At 40.3% G+C, this 20,161-nt stretch overlaps 1 protein-coding gene across 7 annotated transcripts in view; it reads right to left on the reverse strand.

Annotated features, from left to right (window-relative positions):
- Positions 1–681: 681 nt before the first annotated feature.
- The window catches only part of LOC310668861 (ubiquitin-conjugating enzyme E2 A), a 420,054-nt gene continuing 400,574 nt past the window's right edge, over positions 682–20,161 (reverse strand). For 5 of the 7 annotated variants that reach the window (XM_083422220.1, XM_083422219.1, XM_083422221.1 and 2 more), the window contains exon 6: positions 17,845–20,073. In XM_083422220.1, the coding sequence (XP_083278346.1) occupies positions 19,945–20,073 (129 nt within the window). In that variant the 3' untranslated portion in view covers positions 17,845–19,944. Of the gene's footprint in view, positions 5,582–17,844; positions 20,074–20,161 lie in introns of those variants that run through there. The other 2 variants (XM_083422216.1, XM_083422217.1) reach the window with 2 other exon arrangements.

Here is a 20,161-nt window from a genome sequence, read left to right on the forward strand (position 1 = left end):
TCTAAAGAGGTTTTTTTATCCAACAAAGTGCTTAAAGGTAAAGGTAGCCCTGACCATTAGGTCCAGTCATATTAGCAGTTTGAAAGCATGCCAAAGTGCAAGTAGATAAATAGGTACCGCTCCAGCGGGAAGGTAAACGGCGTTTCTGTGCGCTGCTCTGGTTCGCCAGAAGCGGCTTAGTCATGGTGGCCACATGACCCGGAAGCTGTACGCCGGCTTCCTTGGCCAGTAAAGCAAGATGAGCGCCGAAACCCCAGAGTCCGTCACGACTGGACCTAATGGTCAGGGGTCCCTTTACCTTTTTATTGCAGAATTAAAAGGACAAGTAAATGAAGTGAGGACCAAGACACAGTCTTTGGATGACTCAGTTTTAAAAGTTCAGAAAGAAATCAAGGAGGCAAGGAGAGATAGGGACAAAACCAAACAAGTAGCAGCAGAGTTGAGAAAACTGCATGAAGAGACCTTGGATACTCTTGCTATGCTTGAAATGAAGCAAAAGGAATTGAATTTGAGATTCAGAGGCGTGCCGGAACAGGAGGGGGAAGATAGTAAAAGCAGATTAATCATTGAAATTGCAAAATGGTAAAAAATGAAACGAAAATGTGGCATTTACAATTTATAAAATATTTAGAATTAAAATGAAATCGACTAAAGGGGGGGGTGATCTCAGGAGACTGTCTATTGTTTTTCCAATTCTAGAGAAATGGAAGATTTAATTCTAAGGACAAATCAAGAGAAAAAACTCTGCACAGATGAAAAGATTATCATAGTTTATAAAGAAGTCCCCCAAAGATTTAAGAATAAACACCAAGCTTACAAGGACTTGGTTGATGTTCTAAGGAAGAACAAAATTATGTGTAAGTGGGAGTTCCCGGAGGGGATCTCCTTTTATAAAGACAAGAAATTCAAAATGAAAAACCCACAGGACATTGCAAAAATTTGGAGGAAGTATGCAAAGGAGCTTGGGGAAAAGCAGAACAAAACACTAGCACTGGGAGAGGAAGAAGAAAAAGATTTGGATGAAGAAAAAGAAGAATCATAAAAATTAAAAATTATTATTTTAAATTTAAGCAACATCACAATGGGGCTGAAAATTTTAACATGGAATGTGAATGGACTAAATAATAAAGTGAAAAGATATAAAACTGAACATGTATTAAAAAAGCAAAATTTAGATATAATTTGTTTACAGGAAACTCATGTTGCAAGGAAACATAGAAGGATTCTGACAAATAAAAGATTGGGTAAAGAATTTATTTCATCAGATGTTAATAAAAGTAGAGGTGTAGTTTTGTATATAAGGGAGAATTATGATCCGCAGCAAATCTTCAAGAATGAGGACGGGAGGATAATTGCGGTACAGGTCACATTGCAGGACGAGAAGTTGATTGTAGTAGGAATCTATGCACCTAATGAAGGAAAATCAGAATTTTATAAATCATTAGAGAATTTATTTGAACATATGGACCAAAAAATTATATTGATGGGTGATTTTAATGGGGTGGTCTCAATGGAAATGGACAGGACGGAAATGAAAAGGGATACAAATCAAGGGAGATTACCCAACTCATTCTTTATGTTAGCAGAAAATTATGATTTGATTGATATATGGAGGTTGAAGCACCCATTAGAAAAGCAATTCACTCACTTTACAGAACCAAATTAAAGTTCAGGAAGAATTGATTATATGTGGACTTCCAAGGACTTGACACCAAGAGTTATGAAAGTTGAAGTTCTTCCAAGAACTCTCTCAGCTCATAATTCAATAATTTGGGAGTTGAAAGGTATTGAGGAAACTTCCTTCAGGTGCAGAATGAATGACGGCTTCCTAGATGATCAGGAGGTTACAAAGAAGGCCCCGAAAGCACTTGCAGATTACTTTGAGATAAATTTAAGTAAAGGTATGGACTTGAATACTGTGTAAAGCGGCTATGAGAAGCTTCCTAATACACCAAAATGTTTTTAAAAGGAATATTAGAGAGAAAAAGAAAGGAGATTTTAAAACAAATTATGGAAAGTGGAAAGTAGTTAGCAAAAAAGAACTGGGAATAAAGTTAAGCAGAATATAAAAATGTTGCAAGCCCAATTTTCAATAATGATAAATCAAGAAGTTGAATGAAAGATAAAATTTCTAAAACAAAGGAATTTTGAATTTGCCAATAAACCTGGTAAACTACTAGCGTGGCAATTAAAAAAAGAGCAAAGCAAAATACAGCAACTAAATTGAGGAGAAATTAATAGAAAATCAGAGAGATCAGGAAGAATTTCCAAAAAAATATAAAAATTTATATAAAGCAGAGAAATTTAGTAAAGAGAAAATAGAGTACCTTGGGAGAAATGGACTGCAGAAGATTCTGAAAGAAAAGAAAGGACAGTTGAATTGCTTGGTAACCAATGCAGAAGTACAGATAGCTATAAAGCAACTGAAAATTGGAAAAGCTCTGGGACCTGACAGATTTACAACAAAATATTATAAAGCTTTAACAGAACAACTGACAACCCCTTTAAAGGAAGTAATGAATAATATATTGATAAATGGTAAAGTTCCTGAATCCTGGAAGGAGGCATGTATCATACTGATTCCAAAACAAGACACAGATCATTGACAAGTCAAAAATTACAGACCTATTCCTTATTAAACAATGATTACAAACTTTTTACTAGTAACCTTGCAAATAGATTAAAAGATATTTTGATGGATGTGATTTATGAAGACCAGGCTGGTTTTCTTCCTGGCCGGCAGATGAAGGACAATGTAAGAAATATAATAGATATTCTGGAATATCTTGAGGCCAGGAATGATGAACAAGCTGGGTTAGTATTTATTGATGCAGAAAAAAAGCATTTGATAATATTTCTTGGATATTTAGGATAAAAAATTTGGAATCGATGAATATGGGTGACTCCTTCCTTAAAGGCATACAAGCTATTTACACTGAGCAAAGAGCAAGACTAATAGTGAATAATGTCTTGACAGATAATATTTACACAACCAATGGAACTAGGCAGGGGTGTCCGTTGTCACCTTTATTGTTTACTACAGTCCTAGAGATCCTAACAAAGAGGATAAAAATGTGTGGAAAAATAACAGGTATAAGAGTTGGAACTAAGGAATACAAACTTAAAGCCTTTGCAGATGACTTGATACTGACAGTAGAGGAACCACTAGAAGTTTTAGAAATGATTGATGAATTTGGACAGTTAGCAGGCTTCAAATTGAATAAAGCCAAAACGAAAATGATAGTTAAGAATTTGGATAAAGAAAAGACTGTAGAACTGCAAAGTAAGACAGGAATAACAATTGTAAAGAAGGTGAAGTATTTAGGAATTTGGATGTCAGCAGAAGCTATTAATTTATATAAGAATAATTACATACCGACATGGAATGAGATTAAAAGAGACTTAGAGGTGTGGGCAAGGATGAAACTGTCCCTTTGGGGCAGAATATCCGCAATCAAGATGAATGTTGTACCCAAGATGCTATTTTTGTTTCAAACAATCCCAGTGACCAGCGGACTGAGACAATTTAAAGATTGACAAAGTGCTTTCAAAGTTTATCTGGCAAAGGAAAAAGCCTAGAATTAAATATAAATTACTTACAGATCTTAAGGAGAGAGGTGGATTTTCACTGCCAGATTTAAAAATATATTATGAAGCAGCATGCCTTTGCTGGTTACGGGATTGGATTTTGTTAAAAAATACAGATCTTCTAGATTTAGAAGGTCACAACAATAGATTTGGTTGGCACACATATTTGTGGTATGATAAAGTCAAAGTTCATAGAGGTTTTTTAAACCACGTAATAAGAAAGTCTATCTATGAGGTATGGAACAGATATAAGAGTTTGCTGGAAAGAAAAACACCATGGTGGCTTTCACCATTAGAAGCGATAGCACTTAAGTAAATATGAAAGGAGACTGGGCAACATACAGAGATCTATTGATGGAAGTAGATAATAAATCAAAGCTAAGACCTTATGAGGAGGTTAAAGATCTGATGATAGACTGGTTGCAACACCACCAGGTAAATAAAGTATTCAGTGAGGACAAGATATGTAATGGCTTTGAAAAGATGAGATCAAAGCTAGAGACAGAATTGTTGGATGATAAGAAGAAATTATCAAAAATGTATAAATTACTATTAGAATGGCACACCAAAGATGATGAAGTTAAAGTGGTTATGATTAAATGGGCAAAAGATTTTGGCTATAATATTCATCTAGAAGACTGGGAAAATTTATGGAAAGAGGGACTTAGCTTTACAGCATGTACTGCATTGAAAGAAAATGTGATGAAAATGATGTATAGATGGTATATAACACCAACTAAGTTGCAAAATGTAAAAATAAGTTGCAAAAATGTAAAAATAAGGAATGCTGGAAATTCAAAGTCAAGGAAGGCAACTTTTTCCACATGTGGTGGACTTGTAATAAAGTCAAAATCTTTTGGGATATGATATATAATGAACTGAAGAAAATGTTAAAGGTTACATTTGTAAGGAAACCAGAAGCATTTTTATTAGGAATAATAGGTGAGGAAATACCCAAGAAAGACCAAAAACTGTTTAGGTATGCAACTGTTGCAGCAAGCGTTTTAATAGCGCAGGGATGGAAACAACAGGACTTACCAACGATCCAGGACTGGTAGACAAAGATGTTGGAATATGCCGAGTGGGCGAAATTGACTGGGAAAATCTGAAACCAGTGGGACAAAATGTTTCACAAAGACTGCAATAAGTTCGTAGAGTATTTGAAAGATAATTGTGAACATCTAACAACACTGATAGGACTATAGTTTATAGAAAGGACCGATTTACAATAAATATTTTGTGATTATCAGAATTGAATAGAGTAAAGAGGGGAAATATGAAAAGCAATTGTGCTGCCAAATGCAGCAGTTCTTTCAAAGAATATCAGGATAAAAGGAATGAGGAGGTGGAAGGGGAACCAAAACAGTTTTATTAACAAACATACAAAGCATAACATAAAACATACCCGACAGGGGCCACCCAATCTCCTCTTCAGCTGCCCAGAGCCCCCAGGTAGAGCAGCAGGAGAAAGACCCCGACCGTCGGTCTCCCAGCATCAGGTCCTTTGATCTGGGCAGAAGCTCACCGCCCCCCCCCCCCATTGCTTTTATAGTCTGCCTTGATGTAATCAAGTGTACCTGACATTACTCATGATTAATACAGAGCGGCTGAGAGTCTCCCACTATCTGCAGCCGGCATCCAGCCAGCACTTGCAACACAGAAGAACCCAATAAACTCCTGACAGGTGTGTGAAACACAAGACTCCAACTGGGGATGTTAAAGGGAAAGGGACATGCCACCTAACCCCTCAAAATACACTTGTCTTCCGCATTTCCACTACATTCCACCCTGTGGCATGTTCCATTTCCTTTACATCCTTGGTTTCATTTGGGTGACAGTGTTCCACTTCTTCTGGACATCGTTCTTATCCCCTTGTCCCGTTCTGTTCATGCGCTTGTCCTGGTTGCCTGGGAGCCATTGTCTTTGGGAGAAGATCAGTTGTTCATCATTAAAGGCAGGCTTGTGCATGTTCGTGTGGGATACTTAAGAGATCCTAAATGAAAGAAACAAAATACCAACTAATAAACATTTAAGGTAACTCTGAAAATGAGTTTTATCATTCTCTTTGCTTCAGTTTAGCATAATCCAAACAAACTGGAGCGCTGGCTTGTGATAGCAGCACCCAATAGGTGGCCCTCGGGCCCCTACCAATTATTTCCCCTGGTTGGTCAGACCGGTTGGGATACACCACCCATACTTTTTGTCCTGCCATGAAATCTGAATCTGTTGATTCAGACTCTTTGCTACCTTTGTTTGTAGGCTGGTTTGGACCGACCACTCCCTGGATAGTTGGTATCCTTATTTTTCACAGATAAGTTGAGCTATTCGCTGTCCTGTGGGGAGAATCACATCTTGCACACCAATATTATGCAGTAGTACTTTTATTTCATCTTGGTAACCAGTATCCACCACCCCTCCTAGTATCTGGATGCCCTTGAGGGCCAGCTCCAACCGCGGTGCAGTTCGCCCATACGTACCAGGAGGCACTGCAATCCCTACTGTTACCTGCCCTCCAGCTGGTACCACTACTTCCTCAGGCGTGATGAGATCTGCTCCTGCACTATCAGGCATTGCCCAGAGGGGTAGCTTACCGTATGGCTGAACCTTCCATACCTTGAGGTGGGTTACTGGTAAGAATACTCCTTGTGAGCTCATTCGCTGCAAAGTCCAGCACACAGAGGATGACTGTTCAAATTCAGCTTGCTCAAATACCTTCCCCCACCCCTTTAATGTGTGGGTAGGTGTTAGCTGCTTAATTTTTATGGGGGCGCCTCCATCGCTGGGATTCTCTTAGGATTGATGGCTGCAGCGCACCACACGCTCTCATTTCCTTGGTATCCAGCCGACCCATCTGTGAAATGGACTTTATCCAGTTTGACCACCGAATTCTCTTGCACCTCCTCCCCTGTAGCTGTCAGTGCTAGCACCTGCTCCTGCAGTGCACTGACTCCCTGAGGCCCTACCCTTGCTCTGTCGGCAATGTACCACTTCCACTTAACCATTGAGGACTGCTGAGCCCGTCCTACTCTCGGACTAACAGATTCATCCTGAACCCATGCCATGATTGGAATGGCAGGTCTTAACATTACTGGGTCTTGCCCAGTTAAGCGCTCAGTGTCTACCAAGGCCCAGTAACAGGCAAGAAGCTGTTTTTCAAATGGAGTGTATGATGCAGTGGGCAATTTCCTTGACCAGAACCCTAGAGGAATCTGCCCTTTCTGGCCCCCTTTGCCATAAACTCCAGACAGCAATTTCCTTATCTGTTGACACTTGCAATTCAAAAGGTTGCCCTTTTTCATAGGGTCCGAATGGCATGGCAGTCGCTACTGCGACTTTGGCTTCAGCTAAGGCTTTCCCTTGCAGCTCCCCCCATTCAAATTGGGTCTTTTTCCTTGTCACATTGTAAATTTGCCCCAATATCTGTGCCAAATGGGGAATATGCTGCCTCCAAAAACCCCACCAGCCTGGAGCGTGGAGCCTGCAAAGTGGCAATTACATTGAGGGTTTTCTCAGGAATATGCCACATAGGTCCTGCCCAGATCACTCCTATGAACTGCATCTGTCGTGCTGGTCCCTGGATCTTTCCGGGATTAATTTCCCACCCTTGGGCTTTCATGTGGTCACTTAAAATGGCTAGGCCCTGCTGAACCTCCTCTTCTGTAGGTCCTGATAGCATAATATCATCAATGTAATGGGCCATAAACAAGGTAGAGTTCAGTATAACTTCCTTTCTCTAGCCACCACCCCATGGCATAGCGTGGGACTGTGCATGTACCCTTGTGGTAAAACCTGGAAGGTGTACTGCCTGCCTTCCCAGGTGAATGCAAATTGATCCTGGGACCCAGGGGCAATTGCTATTGAGAAGAATGCATTAGCCAGATCAATTACGGCATGCCAGGTGCCAGCATTTTTCTATCTTAAATAATTTTTATTAACAGGCCAATCAAATCACATTATTTCCAAATCACATTAATTCCAAATTATACAGCCAGATTTTTAAATTTTGTTGGGGGTACCCATACTTCAAGCTCCGAACGGGTCCAAGGATCTCTTATATTGCTGCTTTAATTAGACAGTTCTATCCAGTTCTGTCCAGATAGTCTCTTTATTACTTTCTTCATCTTCTTGTTGTTATCATATATTCCTTTCTTTGCGATCTCTGATAATCTTCACAAGCGGGTTGGAAACAAACATCCTCTGTGTGGGCTTTACACTTCCAAAAATCATATCACATAGGGACAGACGCCATTCCACACTTCCGTAAAGAATTTATCCTCGGTCTGTCCTTTAATTTTCCCAGGCTTGCTAAATATATCACAGAGGGCTCTGCCAGGTTAGATCACATTCCAATCATCATTCGCATTCCGATGATCCTGGTCCTCCCCTCCCCATCTTTCTTAGACAAGCCTGTTTTAGCGAGACACCATTTAGAGCTGTGTGATAAAATTTTCCTCCGTACTCTGATGTTTACCGATCCTCTCTTTTAATCAATAATTCACTCCACACAGTTTTTAAATTCCTGCTTGTGATTAATAACATGCAACGATCTTCTTTCTGGGGTGGAGGGTTATTAATACTCACATAAGGCAAAGAAAATAAAAGTTTTTTCCTCCACCCCCCTCCGTTTCACTCCAAACATACCAATCTCTTAATGGTGGTTCATCACTTGATTTATTTGTCCCGTCCGTCGCTCCGATCACAGAGATCCATTAATCAGCAGTCTTATCTCCCGAACTTTGCTTGATGTATGTGCTTTAGCTTCTTTCCAATTATATGTTTCCAATTATATTTACGAGCTAAAGCGAACCAGCACACGCTAATTGGAGACAGCGTCAGGAAGAGCCGACTTCACCAAGGGCTCGTGCCAAGTGTCCGGCACCCCCTTCTTTCAATTCCGGGGGTGCATTATGGACACCGCTGGCAAGGCAGTCCCCCCCATCTCCTGGGGGGGGGTGGGAAGACTGCATACTTCCCATAGCAGCCTCTTAATTACCTCGTGTGGGTCGGAGAGATGTTATTGTCGGCCATCTTCCAATGCGCCACCTGGTGGCCCCCTGGCTCAAAGCACCAGCATTTTTCTCTATTTGTTCCAATAAGGTCACTATGTCTGGCACAGCTACAGCCAGTGGCGGGGCATGCTTATTCAATTGCCGATAATCAACTGTCATTCTCCACGTGCCATCTGGCTTCTTCAGTGGCCCTACTGGAGAATTAAAAGGGGAGACCACTAGTCTTAGAACTCCCACTTCCAGCAATCCCTGAATGGTTTGCGATATCTCTTTATGCCGCCACCCCCCCGACAGTCGATATTGCTTTACATATACCACTTTGCAAGGTGGTGGTACTTTTAATGGGGTCCACTTTGCCCTTCCCAGCATTATGGCCCAAATGCCAAAAGAGAACTGACCCCATGGGGTTTGAAATTCTCTCCCTTTCAAGAAATCTATTCCAATGATATATTCAGGTACATGAGAGACTAACACATTTGCCCAAAAGGGTCTAGACTTTCCCAAAGCTAGACATACTGCCACCTGAGTGGTACGCTCTTCCCTATCCCCATAAGCATTGATATAAGCTGTGGCCCCCTGATGCTTATCGGGGTTGCCATGTATCAGGGTTACCTCGGCCCCAGTATCTATGAGGGCCATTACATGCTGCACATTTGTTCAAGACCAATATATGGTCAGAGGTATATGAGGGCGCTGATCTCCGGGGATGGCTGTCTTTATTAGCCTTACCTCCGGAGTTTTGCCACCCCCCTAATCCATGGGCTGTGGTATCTCCAACCCCTGGGCCTCCTTCCAAGAGGGATAAAATGCCTCCTCTGGTGGGACGGCTCCCCTTACTTGAGGATTGCTATCTATCTCCCTGTGACCATCAGCACACCTCTGCTTCCACATCTTCTATATCTTCGTTGTTGCAATACCATCAATGTCTACTTTAGGCACTCCTGCCTTGAGAAGCTCCATGAACATTTGCCCCCATGTTATCTTACTAGCCGGCTTCTTGGCTTGCCTACTCTTGATTTGTTGAAACTTCTCCCCCTCTCTTGCCGCATGTGCCTGGAGCTTGGTGACACTTTCCCTGTGGATCTCTCCTAGTTGACTTAACAACACAACTACCTCCCCCACTGCTACCCCCTGTGCCGGTCCAAGCAGTGCTAACGGGACCTTGCATGTGGGGAGGGGCACCCTTCATTACACGTGCTCTCATTCCTGCGGTAAAACGCTGAACATCCGGCCCTGCAAACCCTTGCAAGTAAAGTCCAGTCTGCATAACCATCCCTCGCAACTGCTCTACTGCTTCATCAATTGTTTGCCATGGGGGCATCTGTGCCTCCCAGTCCATTGCAGCAGGATATCTAGTCCGGACTGCATGTGTTAAAAGGGAAAGGGACATGCCACCTAACTCCTCAAAATACGATTGTTTTCTGCTTTTCCACTACAGCAATTAAAAAAGATAATTTAAGGTAATCATGGACTGGGAGGGAGGGGAGTCGTGTGTTAGTGAGAGTGGAATATAATGTGAAAAATTTGAGTATCTTCATCGTCGTCGTTTAGTCGTGTCCGACTCTTCATGACCCCATGGACCAGAGCACGCCAAGCACTCCTGTCTTTCGCTGCCTCCCCCAGTTTGGTCAAACTCATGCTGGTAGCTTCGAGAACAGTGTCCAACCATCTCGTCCTCTGATGTCCCCTTCTCCTTGTGCCCTCCATATTTCCCAACATCAGGGTCTTTTCCAGGGAGTCTTCTCTTCTCATGAGGTGGCCAAAGTATTGGAGCCTCAGCTTCATAATCTGTCCTTCCAGTGAGCACTCAGGGCTGATTTCCTTCAGAATGGATAGGTTTGAGTATGTTATATTTATATAAAATGGAAACTTAATAAAAATGATTAAAAGGAAAAAAGAAATTTCGAATTTGCAAATAATCCAGGCAGACCTCTGGCCTGGCAATTAAAAAAGAAACTGGACGAAAGAATTATTAATAAAATTAAAATTGATGAGATGTGGATCCAAGACCCGAAGGAAATTAGTAGGCACTTTGCCAATTTTTATTAAAAAGTTACATAAAGAAGGACCGGAGAAAATTGAAAAAATGACCTATTATTTGAATAAAAGCAAATTACCCATAATCCCCAAGGAGAAAATCTCTACATTGAATTCCCCAATAACTGCTCTGGAGGTGCAGCAAGCAATCCAAAGATCAACTATCTATTATTTAAAAAATTAGAGGAATAACTATTCTTACCTATGAAAGACATAATGAATGATATTTTCATAAACGGAATGCTACCAAACTCGTGGAAATAAAGTTTTATCATCCTCATCCACAAACAAGGAACTGATATCTCAAATTATAGACCTAATGTCTTGTTAAATAATGATTATAAGATTTTTGCTGACATCATTGCAAACAGGCTAAAAACAGTTCTGAAAGAAATAATCCACAAAGATCAAACTGGGTTCCTCCCAGGACGTTATATGCAAACCAATCTCAGATGTGTGATCAATGCTTTAGAATACAGTACCTTGTTTATAAAATTGATAAACCTGCTGCTATTATGCTGGTCGATGCCAAAAAGGCATTTGACCATGTTTCTTGGAAGTTTATGAAAAATTTAATACAAGAAATCGAACTTGGCAAACGAACTTGGCAAAAATCTTTGCAAAGGAATAAATGTCATTTGTAAATGTCATTTATTCGGAACCATTGGCTAAAATAATGATCAATGGTAAAATCACGGACGAGTGTAAAATAAGTAAGGGAACTTGGCAAGGATGTCCATTGTCACCACTGATATTTATCCTAGTGATGGAGGTTCTGAATATTCCGATACAAGAAGAGCAGCTTGTTAAAGGTATTACACTGGGGAATAAAGCATACAAACTAAAGGCTTTTGCCGACAACCTACTTATTATGACTGAAAATCCTAAAGAAAGCTTGACAAGAGTGTTAGAACTGATTAAGAATTTCGGACAAGTGGCAGGATTTAAATTGAATACCATTAAAACAAAACTGTTGGTTAAAAATGTACAAACACAGGAAAAGGAAGGCTTAGAAAAAACATTGGGCCTGAAGATATGCAATAAAGCAAAGTATTTAGGTATTTGGATTGCCCCCCAAAATATAAATTTATTCCAGGACAATTATATGAAAACTTGGTCAGAGATCAAAAGGAATCTTGAGATTTGGAGCAGGTTGAAACTTTCATTTCTGGGTAGGATTTCCGTTATAAAGATGAATGTGCACCCCAAACTAATATTTTTATTCCAAATGATTCCGATACTGGGTGGAGCAGACTGTCTCAAGAATTGGCAAAAACAGATATCTAAATTTTTATGGCAAGGGAAAAGACCCAGAATTAAACATTTAATTCTAATTGATATAAAAGACAGAGGAGGCTTCTCCCTGCTCGACCTGAAATTATATTATGTAGCAGCCTGCTTTACCTGGTTAAAGGAGTGGTGTACGTTGCAAGACCTGGACCTCTTAGACCTGGAGGGTTTTGATAATTGATGGGGATGGCATATTTGGCGTATTTTAAAAAATCGAATTATATTGACAGGAAATCGTTATTTACTGTCTGGGAGAAATATAAGAACTTTTTAGAGCCCAAAGTCCCCTGGTGGATCTCACTAAGAGAGGTGTGTGCAGTGAAGAGAAAAAATACCCAGGGAGCTTGGCCAACATATAAAGTACTCATAAAGGAAGAAGATAACCAATTGAAGCTAAAAAATTTCGAGGAAATAAGGGAATACATATCTGATTGGTTTCAATACCACCAATTATTTGAGACATTTAAAACCGGTAAACTGAAGGGTTTTGCCACAGAGATTTCCAGATTTGAATCTGATTTGGTGAATTCCAAAATTAAAACACTTTTGAAAGTATACCAACTCCTCCTTGACTGGGAAGTCGAGGAGGAGGTCACAGTGGCTATGGTTATCGCAAGACTTTGGGTACACAATAATCATGACCCAATGGGAAAATTTGTGGAAAACAAATTGGAAATTCACAGCTTACTACTCTTTGAGAGAGAATTTCCTAAAAATGAAACACTGATGGTATTTAACCCCATGGAAACATTCCAAGATGTATAAAAGTGTCCCAAGCAACTGCTGGAGGTGTAAAGAAAAGCCAGGTACTCTGTTTCATATATGGTGGCAGTGCAAGGAAATTAAGGTGTTTTGGGAGGATATCCATTTAGAATTGGAAAAAAATGTTTAAAATATCCTTTAATAAAAAACCAGAAGCCAGCCTTTTGGGAATTACAGATTTGGACATTCCCAAAAAGGTAAGAGGGCTTTTCTATATGCCACGGTCACAGCAAGAGTTCTTATTGCGGCAAACTGGAAGAGTGATAAATTTCCTTCAAAGTTTGAATGGATTTAGAAACTGGCTGAATTTGTGGAATTAAGATAGCTTGTTTGATAAAATACAAACCAAACAAGGTATTTGTTTCAAAATAGGAAGTCTTTAAAATCTATTTGAAAAATAATTATTGTAGTTTAAACTCTGTCACAGCATTTGAATAATATCAGTAGCAGTTTCAAGTATGATGTATGACCTAAGATAGATTAAAATTTAATAAATTTTAATAATATTTTGTTCTGTTTCGGCAGCAAGCCAATGGTGAGTAACTGAAGTAAGGAGTGGACTGTAGAAAAAGACCATTTTTATTTTACTGTTTTGAGACTATTATTTGATATATATATATTTCTTTTTCTTTTTGCTTTGTGTTGATGTATATGGATATTTGTCTTTTTGTTGGTGTGTTAAAGTGAATAAAAAACAAACAAAAAAAACAAAAGCATGATTCCCCTCTTTATTTTGCCTTAAAAAAATAAAGTTGAAAAACTGAAAGGTGGCAGTATGAAGAAACCTATATGTAAAGTTGCTATTAATAATACATTTATTTATTTGTGGACAGGTACAGAATGGCATGTTTTGTATTTAAAATGTTGGGTTATATTGTGGAAAGAACAGGGTGGGGGACCTTTTCAGGTCATTGTCAAAGTAACTAGTGTTTGGTGATTGGTTTACCCAAGGTTGTGTGTTCTGCATTTGTGCCCTAAAAGCCAGAGATGAGGAAGCTGTGATCCTCCAGATGTAGTCCCCTGGCCATTGGTCATATTGGGCTGATGGGAATTGGGAGTCCATCATCATTTGGAGGTTCTCCATCCCTGATATAAGCCCTGAAGAATCTGGAATGGGAGGTGAAATCAGCAAAGCCAGAGTCAGATTTTTCTTTTAAAAAAATATTCAAAGGCATAATCCAAAATTCTCCACTTGGGCAGGGGTGGAGGAGTGTGCCAGAGTCCTATTAATTTTAAAAGAGCTATAGCACGGACATAATGCTCCCACTGAAATCAGTGGGCCTTAAATATGTTCAACTGTGCCACAACAGCTGCGATTTTTAACGTACAAGTCTATAAAGATAGCTCTGATGCCACATTTTTGTGGGAGGGGGTTGAGGGAGTATTTCACACCTCTGTATTATCAGGATTATGCAAAGATAGACAAGCTTGTTTTAATTTTTGTATTTCATATTATAGAGGACAGGAAGCCCAGTGTCCTCCAGATGTTGTTGAACTTCAGTTCCCATGAGTTCTAGCCAGCATGTTTAACAGGTGATGAGAGTTGTAGACCTGCAACATCAGGTGCAAAGCCACAGGTTCTCTACCCTGTCATAAGAAGATCTAGGATCTGTAATTCTTTGGCATGGAATTTATTTTGTGTGTGTGTGTGTTGCAGAACTTGCAGGATTTTGGCTTTTACCTTGAAGTGGTTAGGCTTCTGCTTTCCAAAACTGATGAAGTCATTGAATAAATTAAGGCATTTTCCATCACCTTTTGACACTAACATGAAATGGTTTTCTTCTACTGCTATTGATCAGTGAAGTACTAAAAAAAAACACCTCTGGGGGCTGATTCGCTTGTTTCTATATGTAGCCTCCCAATACTCATTTTCTTCTTCTGCATCTTTTGTGTACATGTGCTTGTATATCATGTGGAGAGCAACAAGTAAAAGGTTCTGCCTTGCTACAGTAGCATGTGGTGTGTATGTGCGTGTGAGAAATTTTAATTTCCCTTTTTTCTCACTCCAAAACTAGGCTTTGTCGAAAAGGCCCTTCCCTTCCAGCAGCACAAGCCCTTAAGGAACATGTAGGCTTGTTAAGGATCTAAGAAACTACTACCTCTTCCAACCCTCTATCCCAGGGTTTCCCAAACTTGGGTCTCCAGCTGCTTTTGGACTACAATTCCTGTCATCCCAGACTACTGGTCCTACTAACTTCCATAGCCAGGAACAATAAGCTGGTTTACTAATAAGCCTGCATAACTTTTGTATATGCATAAAAATAATTTTAGCTTATGCACAAAGATCATTGCAGGTGCTATCCAAGAAGAGGCATCCATCCCACCCCCAATGATAGTTGAGGGAAAGTGGAACGCCTTTTCTGATATTTGTACCAAGAGATTAAATCTGCCCAATTTAGTCAGAAGAACCATTTCAATCATAGAATTGTAGAATTCGAAGGGACCCCCTGGGTCATCTAGTCCAAAATCTAGTTCCCGCTGCACACATGCATACACAGTTTTGCTTGTCAGTTGCCAATGTAAAAAGTTACTGCAGCATTTACAGAGGAAGCTGGGAAATGTACAGCCCTAAGGAACTGCTGAAGGTGGCATAGAATGCGTTCAGCAATTAAGAACCAGATGCATGGAAGTACTCCTCCAGTGACCATTAATGAACTGCAACAGGGGACAACCACCCTACTTAACCTTGTATCTGGTTAAGAAGCAAGAGACACTTACTAAAGCCTTATAGAGCTCATTGGATTTTTCACTTTTGTTTGCTCAGTAGCATGCAGGGCACCACTTGTGAGAGGAGTGTCATGAATTTCGCTCGTAAGATACCATGTAAGGCAGAGATCCTGTTAGACTCTAATATTCTTGGGTTTGTGTGCTGCAACCACCTTCTTCAGATCCCACCACATTTTTTCTATGGGGTTCAAGTCAGGTGACTGTGATGGCCGCTATAGAACCTTCCAGGACTACTTCTGCAACCCACCCTTGGTGAAATTTGAGGTATGCTTGGGATCACGGTCTTGTTGGAAAATCCAAAGACACCTAAACTTCAGCTTACTCACAGATGGCATGATGTTTCTGTGGGAATGTTGTGGACAGTAGGAGAGGATATACTGATTAAATATTATCCTTCCTCACTCATGCTAGTGAGTGATATAGATAGATAGATAGATAGATAGATAGATAGATAGATATCTCAGAGCTCATTCGCCTTCACACGGCAGAAAGCTAGTTTGCAGATTCATTTGAATCTAGTTAAGCAATCCAATTTGGCATGCCCAGATTGGAGTATATTCCTGGTAAGACCCCTTTGTTCCCTCTTAAAAAGAAATAAAAGACACAAATCTTTTCCTTATGAGTAATGAAGTTTACTCACGTTCAGTTCACAGTATGATCCCTGAAGGCAGCCTTTAGCTTGTAGTTACAGATACAGTGTGGCTTACATCCTTGTAAGGATGGGCCGATGTGCTGCTGGCACAGAGCCAGCAGACAGCATCAGGAGCAGTGGCCAAAATGGGAGTGGCAAAAGAGAGGAGGGATGGCTGCATGACTGGCCCCTTTGTAGAGTCTGCAAGGGTCACGTCCACCTACCTGGTCACATGCAGGTGGAAGGATATTCCAGACCAGGTGTAACAAGAACTTCTACCTTGGCTGGAATAACACCCCCTGTCTGTGTCCACTCTAGGGAAACAAAGAATGTTGTATTTGACTGCTCCAATGGATCACACACACACCCGTTTCCTCCTAGGCTATTCCGATACTTCAGTGAATCCATCCTGTCTTCCACACACTGCAAGTTTCCAGTGCCAGAGGATGGAAAGCAGCCCCAGAGCATCATCGAGTCACCACCATGCTTCACTGTAGGCAGAGTGTTCTTTTCAGCGTATGCTTCAATCCTCTTCCTCCAGACATAGTGCTGATCCATGGGGCCAAAAAGTTCCAATTTTGTTTCATTGCTCCACAGAACAGAATCCCAAAACTTTTGTGGCTTATGTATATGATTTTGAACATATTGAAGCCAACCTTTCTTGTGCTTTTGGGTCAGTATTGTGTACATCTTGGGAGTTCTGGCATGGAAACCCCCTGCATTTACTATGAGCTTTACTGTGCTCACTGAAACCTCAGTGCCTGCTGCCACCAAGTCTTGCTGCAGCTCTTATGCAGTCACTGAGGGTTTTTCCCAGCCTACCATCTCAGAAATCTGGTTGCTGTCGCAGATAGCTTCCTTTTTCTGCCCCATCTAAGTAGTGTGACCACTGTTCCTTTAACTTTGAACCTCCAAACTATGCTTCCAACAGTGTCTCTAGGAACATTCAGCACCTTCACTATCGTTTTGTATCCTGCTCTTTGTTTGTGAAGGTCAATGATCTCTTCTCTGACCTTCTTGGACCATTCTCTTGACTTAACCATATTCATAGCTGGCAACGTTTCCCTTTTTTAAAGGGAAATTCCCTTATTCCGAATAGAATTCCTCACAAGAAAAGGGAAAAGTTGACAGCTATGGCCATATTTCTAACTTGCAGCCAAATTTGACACTCCACAACCCCCTAGGCCAGCTCTGGTATTTCATGTGTTGCAGCTCAAGCACATCTGGTGCAACTAATAAAGCCCTTAATTAGTTGCATCAGGTGTGCTTGAGACAACACCTGTTGTATTCGTGCTGTTGTGAGGGATTCTATTTAGGGGATTCAATAATAGTGAGGCTGGAGAAGCCCATATAACAGGCATAGGCAAACTCGGCCCTCCAGATGTTTTGGGACTACAATTCTCATCATCCCTGACCACTGGTCCTGTTAGCTAGGGATGGCGGGAGTTGTAGTCCTAAAACATCTGGAGGGCCGAGTTTGCCTATGCCTGCCATATAAGTTGCAATTTCAGCTGAATTTGGGGAAACCACTTGAAGCAACCGTTGTGTTGAGCTATTTGCTCATATCAAAATTTACAGACTTTCAGCTGTTTGCAAATAAACCTGATTTGCAATGGGGGTTGAATAATTTCAATTGCATATGGAAGGTAAGCTGCTTCAGACTGTTTCTATAATATAAGCTCCCCAAGCAGGTGAAGCCAGCTTGAAGAAGGGCAACTAGCAGCAGCATTATTATTTCCAGAACATTTACCAGAATAAAAATAGTGATAGGTATTTTGCCGCCTTCAACAATAAGCACAATAAGATTATACATTTATTTACAAGTAATTGTAAAATGTTTTGTACGTGGGTTAATTGTGTGAAGTTAAATTAATATATACACAGAAGACACTGGAAGAGCAGATAAACACATTGATCAGTCTCCTCCGACACTACTGCTTAAAGTATCTAAAATGTAGAAACTGAGCTTACAAAACTGCTTTTCCAAAGGTTGAACAACTTGATAAGGGAGGTGAGAGATTGAAAAATGCAGTAATAGCACTTGTGACCTCCTTACTGTTTTTTTTAAAACAGAAAGCAAAGCAGTAGCATCTTATTTTCTCTAGTAAGAGACAGAAGGAAAATTATAATATCGTGGAAAAGTTCTTTTATTTCAGTAATTCAACTTAAAAGGTGAAACTAATATATGAGATAGACTCATGACATGCAAAGTGAGATATGTCAAGCCTTTATTTGTTATAATTGTGACATTATGGCGTACAGCTGATGAAAACCTCAAATTAACCATCTCAGAAAATTAGATTATTAAATGAAATCAGCAAAACAAGGATTGCAAACAGAGCAATATTGGACCTCTGAGAAGTAGAAGCATGCATATGTACTCAGTACTTGGTTTGGGCCCCTTTTGCATCAATTACTGCCTCAATGCGGCGTGGCATGGATGCTATCAGCCTGTGGCACTGCTGAGGTGTTATGGAAGACCAGGATGCTTCAAATAGCAGCCTTCAGCTCTTCTGCATTGCTAGGTCTCATGTCTCTCATCTTTCTCTGTGGTACCTCTGGTTACAATACTTAATACTGGTTACATACTGGTTACATACTTAATTCATTCCGGAGGTCTGTTCTTAACCTGAAACTGTTCTTAACCTGAAGCTTCACTTTAGCTAATGGGGCCTCCCACTGCTGCCATGCTGCCGTCGCACGATTTCTGTTCTCATCCTGAAGCAAAGTTCTTAACCTGAGGTACTATTTCAGGGTTAGCGGAGTCTGTAACCTGAAGCGCATGTAACCCAAGGTACCACTGTGTTAGTTTCACCTTTTAAGTTGAATTACTGAAATAAATGAACTTTTCCATGATATTATAATTTTCCGAGTTTCACCTGTAGAAAGGGAAACAAGCACTTTGATTTTTCTCTCATTCTTTGTGCGCCACAAAGTTATTGTCAACCCCTGTCCCATAGCAATCTTCAAAAAGCCTTGAAAACTACTAAGCAGTTCAGATATTCTTAAAAGAAAGGATACCTAGCACTTCCTTAGATATGTTACCACACTACAATGATAAATCACTTTGCACATGACCCACAGAGCAAACTGTAACCTCCTTCCCTCACCTCTGATGAGCTTAAAATAATAGCTCATTTTGCAATTTGAAATGCTTTCATCACATTGCTGAACAGAAAAAAGGAAGAATGAGAAAACAGCAGGGAAAAGTTAGTTCTTCACACAGTACTTACAGATGCATTGAAGTTGATACAAGCAGTTAAATGACCAGCCTAGACAGATCAGCACTTGAGTCACAGTTAAAAATGTATATTGTAGATAAACATTCTTTTAAAAAAATCTAGCTACATTGTGTATAACACAATTACAATTAAAATATTAGTGTAGAATAGAGCAGGCATGTCCAACAGGTAGATCGTGGGGTGTTCCTGGCAGATCTCTGGCCCCTCAGCGATCTCCTTAATAAGAAGCAAAAAAAAGCAAAAAAACAACAACCCCAACCACAACTTTGGCTTCCTGAAAAAAGTTCAACAATTATGGGTAGATAACTGCTAGTCTTTTTACGACAATGAGTAGATCACTGACAGATTTTTTATAATGTGAGCAGATTGCAGTCTATTGGGAGTTGGATGTCCCTGCACTAGAGAAATGCACAATACTGCCCTAATATGAGGTGGGAGATCACAGAAAGTGGAATTCAGCCTTATTAAGTCTTTTACAAGTAACCCAAGTACAGTACATTTGACCTCATGGGGGAGGGGTTGCTTTCTGTTGTCCAAGGAGAAAGAAGCTTCAGTAAGGTTGAGTGGCAACAGCACAACAGCTATTTTGCTTTTTAAAGTAAATGCAGTGATGCTAGGAGAACAACTCAGACACTTCATACATACGCATCATCCAGGGTCAACAGTCACGCCAACTCTGCTCTACTATTGCAGAAACCCGTTTTTCATATTCCCGCTTATTCTCTTGGTATAGCTGAGCTGCCTGACTGTTTGCAGGACTGTTTGGATTAGGCTCATCCAGTAAAGACTGTTTTGAGGAGAAAAAGATGGATCAGGCTTCATAATGAGGTTTCAAACAAAGCAAGCAAAATGGTTAATTCAACATATCAAAACTT

This window comes from Podarcis tiliguerta (genome assembly GCF_965153285.1).
Source record: "Podarcis tiliguerta genome assembly, chromosome: W".
Classification (NCBI taxonomy): Eukaryota; Metazoa; Chordata; class Lepidosauria; order Squamata; family Lacertidae; genus Podarcis; species Podarcis tiliguerta.